Consider the following 18041-nt stretch of genomic DNA (forward strand, 5'->3'; position numbering starts at 1 on the left):
TGTCGGCAATCGTCAAATCACGCTTTTTTTTTGGGGGGGGGGGGGGGGGGAAGGGGGGGTTGGCCTTGGGGTCCAACTGCAAAAGAGGTCAGTCCTTCAATCACAGCCTGGGGTCTGAGGAGAGGTCCGGTCTGAGGCAATACCTTAGGATCCCGGATGTTGAAAAATGTATCCCGGATCTAATAGTTTTGAAGGGTAAAAAAAAAACGCATAAAAAAAAAGTTACTTTTTTTGTATATATACATTTTTGAAAACAAGTTTCAAAAGGTTCAATAAAAATTTTCGAAAAAAAGGAGAGAGAGGATTCGAGTTGATGAATAACAGTCAGGAAACCACAGCTTCCACTTCCTCCATGCAACACCACAGTATATATGGGCTGCCAATGGTGCCGTGGTGCAGAGTTGGGGGGTTGCCAGAGTGGAAGACCTGCTTGACTGAGAAGAATGCATCATATCAGAGGAACCACCTTCTTTACCTTGTTTTGGCAGTGCAGTACAGTGCAGTACGCCCTTGGTCGCCTCCACATCCCTCTAGACTCCGCCCACTTCCTTTCTAACTAGTGCTCGTGTGACACTTGTCAGGGCGGGGCTTGCGTGCACTTGTTTCGGAGGCGTCTGACTCTAGCAACTGGGGTTCAAGGGTGTCGTGTCCACAACCATGGGCCACCAACAGAAGCTGGCGGAGAAGCTGACCATCCTGAACGAGCGAGGTGTGGAGGTGCTGGTCCGCTTGTGCTACATCAAGAAGGTGAGGCAGAAAGGAGGAAGGGAGGATGGGAAGGCAGGACGGAGAGACTGTTGTCGCGGTGCAGGCCAGCCATGAAAAGCAGAACTGGAAGGGAAGTCATGGGTTTGACAAAATGGGGAGGCTTCGGTCCCAACTGTCGTTTCATGTGTCTGATCAGTGCAGTCGTGGAGAAAAGGTGTATTGGAAGGCATCATTGACTGCTTTCTGTAATTGAATTGTGGAAGAGATTTCTTCTGAGAGATGATTATCTGATGATGATCTGATGATTATCTGTCAGAAGTGAGAAAGAGAGTTGTTGTCTGCCTATGGTTTTTACTGAGGATGAGAACATGAAGATTTGTCTCACTAAGAGTGCACTGAAATCAGTGAAAGCAGTGACTTGAAAACATTCAGCAGCACTAAAACTAGAAATATATCCATTTGATGATATGAGAAGACCACAGTACAAGAGAGGAAAGACTCCGATATCTTCTCACGTACACCCATGAGTTTACTTTCTGCATTGTTACAACAGCTTAGCTGGATGAACTAGACTCTCATTAACTGCTACTCAACACATTTCTCTATGTCAAACTAAGGAAATGTGCAGTTTGAGACAGGTTTACTCCATAATCTGTCCCTGGCTCTCTTTATATGTGATGCTCTGTGAGTTGTGTGTTTTTAGTTTGAGCTAACAATGCTTCCAAACAAGAGGAAGTAAATGTACACAGGAAATGTGATCTGTCAGTCACTGACTGCTGCTATCTCCGGAAGACGCAAATACATTTGCACAGGCATGCGTGCATTGCACGCAGACAAGATTTTGAAGTAACCACATTTAGGGGTATGAAGACGTCCATTTAAAGTTTAAGAACTCGGTTCATCAACTGGTTAGTTGATTTCCCTCAACCAAGTTGCGATCCTTTATCTCTTTTTTATTTCCCTGATCATCCACCATCCTCTCTCTCTCTATCCCCCTCCCCCCCAGACTTGCTCAGACTCCAAACTAAGGCCCTCCCTCATAACTGACAAGGTTATGGAGCCGGCTGTCAAATACATCAACAAGAAGTTCCCCAACATCGACTTCAGGGGCAACAGTGTGAGTTCCCAACACCGAAGCACTTGCTACTCACAGACCCGAAGGGATATTTAAAGTTGCTTTTCCATATATTTCAATGGTTTAACAGGCACTTTATTGTCATTTTTAGACTGTTTATGGCTCCTGGTCTCTCATCCTTTATAGTTTTCGGCTTCAACAGTACTTTATTGTCCCTTCAGGAGGAATAATGCCAATATGTTCAAGGGTGGAACGGGCAGTCACAATAATTTAATTGTTGAATAAGAGCCCTTCAGCTGAGCTGTGGAGGCATTAATCATTTCACCCTCACCCAGATTCTGCAGTGTAATAAGCCGAGGGCTTGGAAGTTAGCTCATGCATCTGAAAGTGTCTAATTATGGTGACCTGTGACCTCTCCCACTGCAGCAACACCTGGCCATGATACAGAAACAGAAGTCTGAAGTGCTGACGGCCATGTCCAGCTTCTACGACTCCTTCCTGGATGTCATGGAGTTCAGGGTGACTCAAATCAAATCAAACTTTATTTAAAAGGGCATGGGATTTTGAAAACACTTGACAGCAGAATGTAACTGTGAATTTTTTTCTCCCCAAATGTTATTACTGCAGACTTTACCCCAAGCCCAATTTACATGTAAAGTAGAGTTTTTGGTTGTTGTTGAGGAACAAGGACAAATATGACCCTGGTGAGATGAGAACAGCCCTGTGTGGGTTTTTAGCACCTGAGGCATTTCTCCTTTTGTGTGGAGGAGCTCAGAGCAGAGATAACATCTGTCAGAAGTCATGAAGTCATGAATAATTCAACAACATATGAACAAAGGAATATGGAATAATGGTTATGGTAATGAAGCGAGACCCTCTCCAGGGTCCTAACATCCTCCCAGGGGTGCTACACTGTGTGCTATATTTCAGGGTTGAGGCCAATTCAGCCTTAATTAATTTAGAGAAACATTTTATTTAAAGGCAATACTTGAAATACGTCTTATTTGACAAATGAGTCTTGATTCCAAACCTGTGCCGACTAGTGGTCTGTTGGGGTAATACAGGTGGGCCGCCAAACCATAGAAAACTGAAGTATGAAAAATGAATACATATCAAAATATTATATGTAAATGATTGGAAAAAACTGTCATTAGAAAGACTCTCCCGGGACCCAATCAGGAGAACACCCCCCCCCCCCCCCGACACACACACACACACACACACTCTCTCACCACGTCTGTCACTCACTCTCTCGGTTTCCAGAGCCTGTTTACCAGAAATGACCATTGAACTGTCTCTCGCTCGCTCTAAAATAAACAAAAAAAACGATTTCCTGGATATTGTATGCGAGGGTCAGGTGGAAAAGGTTGGGAATGACTGATCTATACTATCTCTTGTGTATTATTTCAAAAGTGAAGGAGGATTTTCTGTTTTCAGTAAAGTCCGATTTATAAGGAGTGGAATGACAAGAAAATATCCCTGAACCCTTCTGAATTCTAACTTCTCGTCTCTTCAACAGGACCATGTTTATGAGCTGCTCAACACCATTGATGCGTGTCTGTGTTTCTTCAACATTGTAAGCATGCCATGCTGTTCTGTGTGTTTCAAGATGTGGGGGTTAGATGGCTGAGCGGTTAGGGAGTCGGGCTATGAATCAGAAAGTTGTTGGTTCGATTCACCCTACTTGCCCCTGTACTCACTGTAAGTCGCTGTGGATAAAAGCGTCTGCTAAATGACTAAATGTAAGATATACAGCACCCTCGATCTTCACGCCGCAACCTGTCTCATGGTTTGATTCCCTGGCTTGCTTCCCTGTCCAGGCCATCAACTTTGACTTCACCAAGAACTTCCTGGATCTGATTGTGACCTACACAGCGGTCATGGTCATGCTCTCTCGCACTGAGGACAAGAAAGTTCTGGTGGGCATGTACAACTGTGCCCATGAGATGTCCAATGGCAGCAGGTGGGTAGACAGGACAGTCCCACTGGTGCCTGCTGTGTCTGCTGTGCCTGCTGTGTGTGCTGTGCCTGCTGTGCCTGCCTGGAGAGGGTGAAAACTGACTGTGTTTTAGATGTATTTCGACAGAGATGGATTTCTGGACCTTTTTTGGCTATATACATAATGATAGAGAAAGTTGGAGAGGAACAGGAAAGCAGTTAGAGAGAGAGGGAGAGAGAGAGAGAGAGAGAGAGAGAGAGAGAGAGAGAGAGAGAGAGAGAGAGAGAGAGAGAGAGAGAGAGAGAGAGAGAGAGAGAAACTGCAACCCTGATGAGTGGGCCATTCATCTGTCATTATGACGTCCATTGTTGAAGGATCTGTCGTTGTGTCTGTTCATCTGACTGGACAGGGATGACAGAGTCAGACTGGCTAAGAGAGCCCCCTCCCTTCGCCCCCCAAAAGACCCGAAGACTGCTGACATTTTTACATCCTTCATATCTATTCAGACTTCAGGATTGATTGCGCGGTGCTTATCTGAGTCAGTCGGGAGGGGGGAATTTGAAATGCGGATGCATGGATTAGTGTGCCACTATAATTTGTCTTTGCCCTTCACCGTATAAGCCATGTGGCTCTTGAGGATGAATGACAGCTTTTCCTCTCCTCACAGACTGCCAAGGCATATGGGCGAACGCAATGAATCCTTGTTGGAACGAAACCACAGATGATCTTTCAGTGAAAAAGTTATTTAGCTGAAAAAATGAAATCATACAGGGAAACCCACAACCAAACACATTTGACTACAGCTGTATTGAACAGAGTCACGATCATCCTTGAAAGCTTGATCGGCTGGTTGGTTGAATGAGGGATTGGTTGATCGGTCGTGTGGTTAAGTGCATGGTGTGGTCTCTGCAGCGACCCCTCGTACCCTCGTCTGGGCCAGATGTTCCTGGAGTACGAGCAGCCCTGGAGGAAGCTCACGGAGGAGTTTGGTCCCCACACCAGGGTGAGCTGCACGCTGCTCCACACCTGGTCCATCTCTGTTCATCTCTGCCACGGCAGAATACTGGACACGCTCTGTCCTTCGCTTTCTCTCGGTTTCTGTTGCCCGTCTCTAACTCTCCACCTCTACACCCTCTACCTCCCTCTCTAACCCCCCTCTAACTCTCCACCCTCTCTCTCCCTCTCCCTCCACACCCTCTCTCTCCCTCTCTAACCCCCCTCTAACTCTCAACCCTCTCTCTCCCTCTCCCTCCACACCCTCTCTCTCCCTCTCCAACCCCTCTCTCCCTCCACCCACTCCCTCCCTCTCCCTCCCCCCTTTCTGTCCCCCTCCCTGTGCCTTTCCCTCCCATCCCCCCTTCCCTCCTCTCCCGCTCCCCTCTTCTCTCTCCCTCAGTCGGTGACGGAGGCGCTGCTGTCCCTGCAGATGGTGTACCCGCGGAGGAACCTGCCAGCGGAGCAGTGGCGCAGCGCCCAGCTCCTCAGTCTGTTTTCTGCCCCTGCGGCCATGCTGGACCCCGCATGCTGTGACACGGTCAGCACCCCCTCCTCTCTTTTGGTCTCTTCTCCACTGCACCTCTCCTCTTCCTATCTCTCCTCACCTCTCCACGCCTCCCTCTGCGCTCTGCACCTTTCATCTCCTACCTCCTCTCTTTGTGTCTTTGAAGTGGCATTGTGCTCTCACTTCCATGTGGCTCCCTCTACATGTGTCCCTTATACTCAGCCAAGAAACACACTTCAGTACAAACAGGCTCTCTGTCTCTCTGTCTCTCTCTCTCCCACTCATACACACACACACAGATGATTCGTACCATACAACTGTGTTTTATGCAAGCAATATTCAAACAATGGTACATTTTGAAATCAAAGCCCACCTCCATAACAAACATCCTAGCATACAGAACTTAAGTAACTTGACTAAGTTTGTGTGTGTTACGGTGCACTATAATATGCAGTAAACAAGCACCACTGCTATATGCACAACTGAATGCACAATTTGTATTTCGCTTGTTTGAATATGTGTTTCCGTTGCCCACCAGATGGCTTGCGAGTACCTGTCGACAGGGACGATGGAACGCTGGATTCTGGGTGAGTGCCTCAGAGTGAGACGGCAGCATGGGCCTCTGGCCTGCTGCTCTCTCCGGGGCTAAGTGGTGCTGTGTTCCCTGTGCTGTGTGTAGTGGGCTTCCTGCTGTGTCACAGCAGTCTGAACAGCAACCAGGCCTCTCTGGAGCTGTGGAAGATGGCGCTACGCAGTGGCCTCTACGTCAGCCTGGTCAGGGACGAGGTCATCAACATCTACAAGGTCTCCGAGGACGTCTTCGATGGCATCAAAGGGTGTGATGTCTGACAGTCTACGTTTGGGTCTGCCTGTACATGGGAAAACAAAGAAGTTCAGAATGCTTGAAACTTTTGTGGAAAAGTATCGCATCAAACTATTGAAGTCATCTAGTCTATTAATTTAATTTATAATATCTTTTAATTCATTAAGTTAATCGTTTAATTATTCGCTACCTTAAGAGATTAGATTACTTTAATAAATAGTTTGATGTCATTAGTTTAAGTAAGATGTCTGTCTCTGATAAACACCTCTCTCTCTCTCTCTCTCTCTCTCTATCTCTCTCTCTCTCTCTCTCTCTTTCTCTCTCTTCTCTCTCTCTCTCTCTCTCTCTCTTTCTCTCTCTGTCTCTCCATCCTCCAGGTATAACAAGCGGGTGGCAGACATTAAAGAATGCAGGGAACACACTGTACTCAACTGGTGAGTCTCATACAACTCATTGACCTGTTGTAAATCTCTGTAACAACCAACAGAAACCGCTTCTAGACATGTGTGTGTGTGTGTGCGTGTGTCAGTGGAGCGATGCGCAGAGAGAGGAGACACTTCCTGAGGGGAGCTCTCAAGGAGCTTCACAAGGTTCTGGAGGATGAACCAGGCCTGCTGGGTCCTAAGGTAGGCTGGATTTGAATTTAAATGTACAGTATTGGCTGAACGCAAGACGGGCAGAATTTCTATTTTATTTTAAGATACTGGTTGATGAAACGTACATATCCCTAAAGTCATGAAAGGAGGGTCCTGGTATTTGATAGTGTGAAGATTAAAACATATTTGTATCTAGTTTAAACTTAGGATTCACATTGAGATCAAATAATGTAATTATCAAAACTGAAGCAGATGAAATTTAAGCCAGTTTTGTTTTCAGGAAGATTTCCCCTAGCCTTTTTATAAAGTTGCAAGAACACAAGCAGGTGTTTGTCCTGCTGTCATTGGCACTTTCATTAATACCGTTGGTGCATGTCTGTGCTAATCCTAGCAACTGTCTCAGGCCCCTAGCAACTGTCCAGCCTGGATAATATGGTACACTTCTGCACATACTTGGACATTTCTCCTGTACCCCTGATTTCCCCCGGAGCACGCGATGAGGAGGATCAGAAGGCTCTGGAATAAACACAAATTCCAGTCCTTGTTTCCTCCTGGAACATTCCTCCTGTTTCTTCATCTCTCTGCCAACTGTTCCCCCAGGCGCTGTTTGTCTTCATGGCTCTGTCCTTCTCCCGTGACGAGGTTCTGTGGCTGGTCAGGCACTCTGAGAATATCCCCAAGACTAAGACCCCAGAGGACTATGTGGATGCGTAGGTCCTGCCAGCATAAAGACGCACATCTGGGTCCGACCAACAACAGCAGACAGATACATAGGCCCTACCAAGACCTCTACATCTATAAATATAACAAAGCTGAACCCTGTATACAGCATGTGTGTGTGTGTGTGTGCAGAGTCATGTTTATGTGCTGTTCTGGAAAAACACACACACGTGTGTGATATATGTGTGTGTGTGTGATATATATGTGTGTGTGTGTGTGTGATATATGTGTGTGTGTGCGTGTGTGTGTGCATTCCAGGCAGATGGCAGAGCTGCTCTTCCACATGGAGAAGCTGAGAGCCCTGATGACCAAACACAGACGCTTGGTGCAGCGCTACCACGTCCAGTACCTGGCCCAGTTTGACTCAATGGTACTCAATGACACCATGCAGGTGGGTCCACAGCTGCACACCTGGCTCACCTATATAGACAGATCACATGGGAACAGTAACAAAGGTGAATTTGATTTGATTAAATGTTGGCAATTATGGGTCTGGCACATGGGTCATGTTTCACTGGGTGATGTAAATCAAGACACCTAAAGTATTGAACCATCTACTCTATTCATTTCGGTTAAAAGGGAACCCATTTGTATATAGAATAACTAAATGATTATTTAAATATGGTTTAATCTCTGTCTGTTACTGTAGAACATGTGTGTCTGTCCAGAAGAGGAATCTGTCTTGATGACATCGTTTGTTTCAACCCTGTCGGCTCTCAGTATTAAACAAGGTAAGCTGGGATCACCTCCTAGTCAGTGTTCTCATGGTTACAGGTGTGTTCCCGTAAACCAGACTGACCTTTAGCGTGACTCGATAGAGAATCACCCGGCATTAAAGCTGCACGGAGGAAAGTACGTCAAGTAATACTCTGGTGATGTCACACATGTTTCTCACCAGTGGAGAACGGAGAAGATTTTGACTTCAGAGCTGTCAGACTGGACTGGCTCAGACTGCAGGTACAGAACATGACATCTGGCTCAACTGTATGATTCCAGAGAGATACTGCACATGATTATTACCTATACTACTGTAAGACATCATCGACAAGCATCATGCCTATATGACCCGTTTAGAGTCAGCAGTTTGTGAAAAGCTGTGGATCCTGGGAGGATGCTGGGTTCCGTTAGAAAGGAAAAACAATTTTCAAAGCTGGAGAGCATTTGAACTCATAACTGAGTTCTGCAAGGTTTTTACCCTGTTTTGTGGGAACTGTAACTGGGGGGAAACTTTTGAGTAAACCGCTGCCGACCCGCGCATTTCAGACACTGTGGTTTCTCAGTGTCTGACAGCTGTCTTGATTGACTTCTGTGCCACCTCCTAACCCAGGCCTACACCAGTGTGTCCAAGGCTCCCCTCCCCCTGAAGGACTACCCTGACCTGGCCAAGGTGATGAACATGACCCAGTTCCACACCAGGATGGTGGACAGCATCGACGCCATGCTCCTGGAGACTTCTGACCTCTCCACACTTTGGTCTGTCCCAGTTAACGGGATCTTTTCATTCTCCAGTCCAGCTTGTCTTTTTACAGTAATGCCGCATGCTAGTGCAAACCATATATCGGCTTGTTGAAGCATTCAGCAGATTTAGACCTTCTGTTTGTTTCTGTCTGTCTGCTTGCCTGTCTACCTGTCTGTCTGCTTGCCTGTCTACCTGTCTGTCTGCTTGCCTGTCTACCTGTCTGTCTGCTTGCCTGTCTACCTGTCTGTCTCCCAGCTACTACCAGCGTGTGTTGGAGAAGATGTTCAGCCAGAGCAGTGAGGAGGTGACCATGCAGCGTTACCTCATGTCCTTCCCCCTGGTCTGCACCCACTTCAGCAACGACTCCAACCAGCTCTGCCCAGAGGAGGTCAGCACTGAGTCACCACACACAGCTGGTGGAACAACAGGCTACTAACACGCCACACATAGCTAGCAACAGGCAACTGACTCACCACACACAGCTAGCTAGCAACAGGCAATTGATTGTTAAAGGCATGATTATGATAATATCATATGAAAATGCCATGGTTAGGTTAATAGTAGGTGGGATTATTTTAGTGGGGAGCTGACTGGAGGTAGGAGGTGTAAGAGAAGCACTCACAAAAAAAGAGTCCTTATGTCTCTGTGTGTGTGTGGGTGTATCTGTGTGTGTGTGTGTGTGTGTCTGTGTGTGTGTCTGTGTCTGTGTGTGTGTCTGTGTCTGTGTGTGAGCAGATACAGGCCGTTCAGAAGAGGAGTCTGCGTGTGTGTGTGACCTTCCTGGAGGAGATAGCCAGACAGACCGGCACCGTCATCCTGGAGATATGTGCAGAGCAATGCAACCTCCATGACCAGGTGAATTCTGGGTAACGTGCAGGTCACGAAAACAAATTAAATGAGCCAAAGGCGTTGCCAGTAATCCTTTATCCAATTAAAAGCACCCCAGCCTCTTCCAGGCAGGGTTTGCTGTGGGAAGACTACAGTGTGAGAAGGGGAATCCAGATGAGTAATTCGACAGGGTGATTCATTGACTGATAGCTATGAGTGTCCTGGTGGAAAATATGACTAAGCTGTTTATATGAGACTCCGAGTACCTTCGCTGTAAAAGTGAGGGCGAGAGGGATATTTCTTTTGCTTTTCCTTTAAACAGCATACCAGCCGTTCTCAGTATCCCGTCTCTGCCCTCTCTACCTCCTCCTCCTCTTAGCTACTGCCCAAGCACTGTGCCGGGACCATCAGCGCGGCTCATCGCAAGAGGCAGAAGAAACAGCAGGCCAAGAAGGGGGAGGTGCAGAAGGAGAAGCCAGGGGCAGAGAGTCAGAGGAAGGACCGGGCCATCGTCACTAAGTCAGATCCTCTTGAAAACCCCTTAACCCTTGTGCTGTCTTCGGGTCACATGACCCAAGGTCCATAATGAACCATTGTTAGGTTTACCCAATTTTACCCCATACAGAAAACAAAGAAAAATAATTGTATTTTAACCTTCGCAATGTGGGAGGTCTGAGCCAGCCCAACGGTTAAAAGAAAATGCTTCCCTTTGTTTTTGTATGCGGTAAAGTTGTCGCAATACGACGGTGGGTCACAATGACTGAATGACCCGAAGATAACACAAGGGTTAAAACCCCACAGCACGTCTCTGTACTAATGTCAGACCGTGTCATTTCCTTCATCTCAACGTACTGGTGTTGTCGTTTTTGCTCCACACGGCCTGCGCTGGCCACAGCATGGACAAGATGCACCTGACCCTGACCGAGCTGTGCTCCACCTTCGGCCTGTGCACTGACTTCACCGTGTTCGACCACGTGGTCATCCCCACAGAGTTCCTCATCTCCCAGCTAGAGACGCGGATCTCAAAGTAGGTTGTGGTGTGCTTCTGTACTGTCTAATGCAACACACACACACACACACACACAGTAACAGTCTGTGTGTCCCTTTAAGCAGAGCGTACCAGTACTGTACACATTACAGTTCCCCTTTGTTTATGTTCTGCTTTGTCTCTCTGTCGGAGTAAGATTCTAATCTCTTCTGGCCCTGAGGCAGACAGACAGCTGAGTGTGATTGCCTTCTCCCTGCCTGGCCTGGACCCACATGTAAACACAGCTAGAGTTCCGGGCAGGGTCGAGGAAGGCCCTTCAGCGTTCAGTGCGCCGCGGCGTAGTTAGCGAGCGACGCTCCATGGAGCTCGTCTCGTTTCTGACTGACGTGGGTTCTGATGTGGGCCCCTCAGGATCATCGTGAGAATGGCTCATTACAACCAGACCACCCAGGAGATAGCTCGCCCCTCCGACCTGCTGGCCGCCATCCGGGCCTACACGGCCAGCCTGCACACCCTGTCACGTTACGTCAGCGTGGACGTCACTCGGCTGGTCAAGAACGTCCTGCTGCAACAGACCCAGCCGCTGGACTCTCAGGGAAGCCAGACCATCACCACTCTCTACACGAACTGGTATAAGCTCACTCCACCCTTTTCCTGGCAGAGGGTTTTTTTCTGACTGACTTATCAGCCCCTGCGTTAGGCTATCAACAGCGCCTCCTCGTCACACTCCTGTTCTGTAGCAGGCAAGAGAACTGCACAGCAACCCTTAGAATCGGCATCGAACCCTGTCCTTTTTGGTTTTAGACTGCCTCATTGGCTGTGTCACCCTGTAGGCTTCCTCACAGCTTTGCTTTCACTCTATTTTTGTGCATAGTTCCTCCTACCTTACACTTGTAGAGCATAGTTTTAACTTTCTTTAGTACATATGTGATCTGTGTATGTACTTCCTTTACCACCCACACAGCATGCAGAAATAGCGGAATAACAGGATGTCAAATACAGTAGAGGATGTGACATAACAGGATGGGCTCTCTCTATAGCTGGACAGTCAGACTCCATTATATAATGACTTATGTTTCCACAGACCAAGGAACATTTCTTGTCAAGGAGATTTCTTTGTTGCTTTGCTCTCATGTCAGACAGCCTCTTTGTCATTGTTCACTGTGGAACTAATTTACATTTAGTCATTTAGCAGACGCTCTTATCCAGAGCAACTTGCAGTAAGTACAGGGACATTCCCCCCGAAGCAAGTAGGGTGAAGTGCCTTGCCCAAGGACACAGCGTCATTTGTCACGGCCGCTAATCGAACCGGCAACCTTCTGATTAATAGCCTGTGATGTGGTGGGAACTAGACATGTGCTTTTTAAAGAGAAAATGTCTTCTCTTAAGAGGACATGTCTTGTGTTGTCTTCTCTTAAGAGGACATGTCTTGTCTTGTCTTCTCTTAAGAAGACATTTCTTGTCTTATGAGGACAGTTGTGATGTTTCTCGTCTTCCTCGTCTCTCCAGGTACCTGGAGGCGCTCCTGCGTCAGGCGAGCAACGCCATGATTGTCCATTGTCCCACAATGCAGTGCTTTGTCAATCAGGGCAACGACAACGACCAGAGTTTCAAAGCGGACCAATTCTCTGACATTTCTGGTGAGATGATCTGTGAACGGATGTGATGCTGCTGTAGGATCCAGTGGGTCTAGTGGTCACACTAACCTCACCTTGTAGTATTACAATGAACTGATTGATGTTCTCTGTAGGGATGGTCATCTTGGAGAACTTATCACTCCCACACAAACACTAACATGCATTTTTGTCTATATTTAGTGGTGTGTGTAGATGAGAGACTTTCTACGACCCCTCGTCATCCTCTCTTTCTCACTCTCCTTTTGAACTCTCTCTCGCTCTCTTTGTCTTGTTCTCTCTCTGTCTCTCTTTCAGTGACTCACTCTCACTTTACAATAACTGCTTCAGATCTTCAGCACTGCACAGGCTTGTTTAAACAGACATGATCGCAGCTGACTGATTGGTCTATCTCCCTCTCGACTGTTTTTAATATATTAGTCAGTGCTGTTCACATGTTCTTATCTGCACACATCATTTCAGGGTAGTGATGCACTGACACTGAAATGTTTGCCGTAGTCTGCCGTAGAGAAATCAACCTCAGGCTCTGAGTAAAGCCACATTTGTGCAGAGTCATGAGCAACCATTCAAGTAGGCTAAGTGACTCAATTCAACTTTTCTTATTAATAGATAAAAAGCCAGTCCTTTGGTGAAAAAAGTAATTTAGTTAAAGATGACATGACTGAGAATGTCGAATACAAATGTATGATGAATACATTTTCACTACGTGTTTAATATCCTCTAAACAAATGTTGAACTTTCTGCAATTCTTTAAAACATTTTGACAACTTATCAAAATACACTTTTACGAAATAACTTTTATTTGATATTGCGTACTCGTGTGTGATTCCAGAAATGCAGGCATTAGCCGAGCTGATTGGTCCCTATGGCATGAAGTTTCTGAGTGAGAATCTGATGTGGCACATCACCTCCCAGGTCAGCGAGCTGAAGGTAGGCATCCCCAGAGAGCTCAGGGCTGGATGTCTGTTCTGATCGGACATGGACTTTCCCGTCCCAGAGAGAGGCTTTCATCTTCAGATATGGATAATAAGGCCGTCATCGAAAACCCTTTTTTCTTTCATCTGGAGGTTATGATTCATCGTATAGAGAGATCTCCAGTCTGAGTTGTTTCAGTTTAATGAAAAGATGAAGTAGGAAGCTCTCTCCTCTCCCCTCAGAAACTGGTGACAGAGAACATGGATGTTTTGGTTCAGATGAGAGCCAACTTTGATAAGCCCGAAGCCATGGCCAACCTGCAGAAGAAACTGCCAGGTGAGTGAGGGAGGGAGGGATGGAGGGAGGGAAGGGCAGGTAGAATAAGCAGAAAGACTATAGAAAATGGAGGACAATAGCATCACTCCAAACACAGTTCTAAGTTACTAGAAGCAGCCCTTTTAGCGTCTGACTCAACTCCAGATGACGTCTGTGTGAAACTTGACGGACGTGCAGAATACACGGTATTTAACGGTATCTAGGACATGTGGGTCTCCTCCAGCTTCCTCTGCTTCAGATCTCAGCAGGAGACCTCATCAAGCTTCAGCGGGCCGCGTCATGACAGGGTTGTTTTTACCACATGTGGTACAGGATGGGAGGTACTGCGGTGCAATGCAGCAAGCTAACCTTCAGTTAGTCCCAGCGCTGCTTTGCTGCTCTAGACAGAGACTGAGCCACCGTGCGCGTGTCTGTGTTAACCATCCTTTGACATATCCCCCCTCCTCCCCCCGTCAGCTAGTGAGAACGTGCTGAAGAGGATGACCATCGTGGGGGTAATCCTGTCCTTCAGGACCATGGCTCAGGACGCCCTGAAAGACGTAAGACTCACCTCCTCCCTCCTGCTGAAAGTCACTGTGACTCTGACCCCCCAGGGAGGAGGCTAATAGTCATTGATTTCACACACACTGACCACTTAGGTCTACGTCTAGTGTTGGTAGGAAACGTCTGACATATCAGCCACCAGTGTGTTCCGGGACAGGGCGTACGGTCCTTGTAATCAGTGTTCCTGTGTCTTCTCCTGGGCTGTGTTCCTGTTCAGGTCATGAACAAACGATGTCCATACCTCATGGGTCCCATACAGTACCTGAGAGACTTCATCTCTCTGGAAACCGACATCAAGGTAGAGACCCCTCTCATCTCTCATCCCTCCTGACCGGTCGAGGAACTTCACTTTGATGAAATTACACTCCCCCCCCCCCCGCATTATTCATATATGAGAATTTAAGTAAGATAAATATGACTAAATAATCCCAGTCTGTGCATGTCCAGACCTCCTGACATAGCTGCAGCTCACGATGTAAACACACAATGACTTACACAGTGGGTCTGTTTCCATCCGTGGTTATTGTTACCATTAGGTTGGTCAGCATCCATCAAGAAAGATAGAATAAATAGAACTGCTCATCCAGCCAGTGTGTGTGTGTACAGTATGTGTGCGGTGCTGTTCTGTGGCCGGCGTGGGTCTGTAGAGCTTTGTGTGACAGACGTGCTACATGCCCACAACCGACACCAGGGCCTGGCTGGCCTCTTTTTTATGATGTGATCATAACATAGCAGTATGGGCTTCCTGCCTTTCGCCTCTCTGCCTCCACAGGCCTCCTCTGACACTCTGTGCAGAGAGCAGAGGAAGGCTTAGTAGGGCATGCAGTTCACCAGTAGTTTAGTGGACCATGAAGTTCACCAATAGTTTAATGGACCATGAAGGCTACTAATATTTTAGTGGACCATGGAGTTCACCAATAGTTTAATGGACCATGAAGGCTACTAATATTTTAGTAGATCATGAGGTTCACCAATAGTTGAGTGGACCAAACTGCAACATGTCGACAGGGTGTTGGTCTGTGTTATGTTCCTGATGGTCTCAGGTGCCATGTTCATGACTCTCCAGGTGACAATGAGTGTGTTTGAGCTGGCGTCAGCGGCAGGACTGACATGTGACATCGATCCCGCCCTGGTTTCAGCCATCACCAGCATGCGCTCAGGTAAACAGGAAACACCTGGGTTCTCCACAGGAAACTGGGGATCCCATAAAAGTTTCTTTTGACTTCTTACGTGTGTCAGGAAAGGTCCTAGACATGCCACCCTGAACGATCACAAGGTGTGTGTTAGCCCCGCGCTGCTGTGTGGGAGCCGCCAGGCTCCTGCTCTGTAGTCAGCTGGGGTGTGTCTCTGTGGTTCACAGATAACTCGTCTGTGGAGGAGGAGTACAAGCTGACCTGTCTGCTGCTGGTGTACGTGGCTGTATCCCTGCCCACCCTAGCTCTGGACCCCAACTCCTTCTACAGCAAGGAGCACGGAGGTGAGGATACACACCGCTGGTACACACACCCCTGACACACACACCCCTGACACACACACACAAGCATGTTTAGGTTACTGTAACACAGTGCTGGCCGTGGAAAAACTACATTTGAACTTTTTCTTGTTTTGTGTTTTTATGTTTTGGCTCCCACACTGGTTTGAACCACTTATTTTGATCAAGTGAGTTTGAGTTGGTGAATCAACTCTCCAGGAATATGGTTGAACATGGTTGTTTAATAAAAAAAAATGCTCAGTGAGTAAAGGGAACGTACTGTATATCACAGTTTACTGTTCGTAAATCAACTTACATTAACTAATAATACTTGAAACCAAAAATTACTTTGACTCAAACTCCCTGAATTCTGCCATTCATGGTCATCTAAAGCATGAAGACAATGGAAAAATAAGAACCTTGTTTTTCAAATTACGTTTGTTTACAGACAGCTATGCTGACGTGCGTTCCTAAAGTTAGCATTGGCCTGTTGCGTGTTGATATAAGTTACCGGGCACAGTGCCCAAACCCAGGAACATCAAAAGCTACCAGTGGCAGATCTGCATCAGTGCTGAGTGGGTCAGTTGTTGCTCTCACTGTGTTTTCTTGGGTATATTTTGCTTACAAGACTTTCACTGGTTTAGACATCTTTTTACTTAGAGGAAGTAGGGTTTTTCCTGCTGTGGTGAGACTGTGAAGTTAAGTTGTTGTTTTGCCTTTGCTGTTATGCTTTAGTGTAACATCGTGCTTGGTTCTGTTTGGTGTGTCTGTCACCCAGGGGAAAACAGCAACATCTAGTTTGTTGAGTGTTTGTTGTGTGTTGTATTTTGTTGTCCTGTGTTGAGGCGTGTCTTGTGTTGACTCTAACACTGTTTCTGTTGCCAGGACACCACAACAACATCCACTGCTTGTCCACAGCCGTCAACCAGCTGGCAGCCGCCATGTACACCGTCCAGAACAAGAACATTCAGCAGCACATGAAGGAGTTTCTCAATGTAGGCAGACATGAAAGAAATAGTTTTTTTTTTTTTTTTTTTTTTTTACAATTGCTTGAATAAAATGTATTAATTCATGCAGTATTTTTATGGAAAAAAGACATTCCTACACATTTCTTTGTTTGCCATTCATGTCTAGCTATATTAGACTGGCAATCAGGCTTTGTATACAGTTTTCTGAATGACTTCTTTGTTCAACCATGTTCTCAAAGCAAGAGGGTTTTTGTGATGCAGATGCCAATCTGCATAGAAATGAACTCTTAAGAAGTTATGCCCTTATCTGTCTTCCTTTGTGGTTTTCCTACTGTAGGTGGCGTCTTCCACCCTGTTGCAACTGGGCCAGAATGTGGAGAGGGTGGAGGGTGGAAAGAACCGAGACTCGATCTACCTGCTGCTTCACATGGTACGCTCCACATGGTACACTACAGCACCTGCTGTTTCACATGGTATGCTCCACATGGTACAGTACAGCACCTGCTGTTTCACATGGTACGCTCCACATGGTACACTACAGCACCTGCTGTTTCACATGGTACGCTCCACATGGTACAGTACAGCACCTGCTGTTTCACATGGTACGCTCCACATGGTACAGTACAGCACCTGCTGTTTCCACGGTCCCCAGGGCCCCTCCTGCGGAGCGGGATTGCATAGAGACATTTGACTACACGATAGGCTGAGGTCACACTAAGATCCTTTTTGTGTGGAAAAGGACCGACCCACATTTCCGTTTACAACTGCAAAAAGACACCTGAAATTCCAGAACATTTTTTTCCAGTGTGACCATGTTTTGAGAGGTCGCAAATAGTGTAATACAATAAACATACAAACATTTTCAATCATTTTTTTTGTTTCTCTATGACATAATTATCGGGCGCCGGCAGAAATGTTTGCCCCCTATTCGGTGGCCCTCCCTGGACATAATAACACGTATCACTGGGTTTTGGATTGAAACCTGGTCTATAGGGGCATGTTATGAGCACGTATTAAAGAAAACACAACCTCTCCTATGGTCTTGTGCCATAAAGGTCAAACTGCAGTGAGCTGTTGCTAACCCTGCCCCTCTCTCCTCCTCAGATGGTGGAGGCTTCTCCTTTCCTCAGCCAGGACATGCTGGAGAGCTGCTTCCCTTACGTCCTCCTGAGGAACGCCTACAGGGAGGTCTACAAGGCCGTCATCATCACCCTGGGGTGATCTATAAGCATCTCTTCTCAGCACCGCTCACGTCTGCTGCTGGCCTGGCTGCTTGGAGTCTCTGTTGTAATATTTCACATGAGATTTTTCACCCAGTTTGGGGTACATTTAATGTTTGAAATTATCTTAAAACGATCTAATCCAGCATACCAGCTAACAAAACCGGCCTGCAGTGTAACTTTTCAGGATTTTTCATTTTTACCCTTTTATTTTTTTGACGAGATGTACAATGTATGGTGGTGTATGGTCTTGAGTGATTTTGTCTTTATAAAGCTAACACCTATGAATAAAGAAAATGAGAAATTACCTTAACAAA

At 46.6% G+C, this 18041-nt stretch overlaps 1 protein-coding gene across 1 annotated transcript; it reads left to right on the top strand.

Annotated features, from left to right (window-relative positions):
• The first annotated feature begins 607 nt into the window (after positions 1-607).
• nckap1l (NCK associated protein 1 like) lies at positions 608-18041 on the top strand. The gene is made up of 31 exons (XM_084706089.1): positions 608-747; positions 1715-1825; positions 2210-2302; positions 3303-3359; positions 3604-3746; positions 4635-4725; positions 5119-5256; positions 5762-5810; positions 5903-6059; positions 6424-6480; positions 6576-6672; positions 7243-7352; positions 7621-7753; positions 8012-8093; positions 8261-8319; positions 8690-8835; positions 9077-9209; positions 9557-9676; positions 10029-10168; positions 10545-10676; positions 11049-11267; positions 12147-12277; positions 13104-13201; positions 13429-13522; positions 13979-14061; positions 14283-14363; positions 15132-15225; positions 15426-15542; positions 16422-16531; positions 16842-16934; positions 17609-18041. The coding sequence occupies exons 1-31, from the start codon at positions 658-660 to the stop codon at positions 17723-17725; spliced, it is 3375 nt and encodes a 1124-aa protein (XP_084562215.1). The 5' UTR covers positions 608-657; the 3' UTR covers positions 17726-18041.

This window comes from Hypomesus nipponensis, chromosome 9 (genome assembly GCF_054491055.1).
Source record: "Hypomesus nipponensis isolate SF chromosome 9, ASM5449105v1, whole genome shotgun sequence".
Taxonomy (NCBI): Eukaryota; Metazoa; Chordata; class Actinopteri; order Osmeriformes; family Osmeridae; genus Hypomesus; species Hypomesus nipponensis.

Coding starts and splice junctions, on each gene's coding strand:
- nckap1l (XM_084706089.1), top strand. CDS start 658: ATGGGCCACCAACAGAAGCTGGCGGAGAAGCTGACCATCCTGAACGAG. Junction 6,481..6,575: donor GAACACACTGTACTCAACTG/GTGAGTCTCATA, acceptor TGCGTGTGTCAG/TGGAGCGATGCGCAGAGAGA. Junction 14,062..14,282: donor CTCAGGACGCCCTGAAAGAC/GTAAGACTCACC, acceptor GTTCCTGTTCAG/GTCATGAACAAACGATGTCC.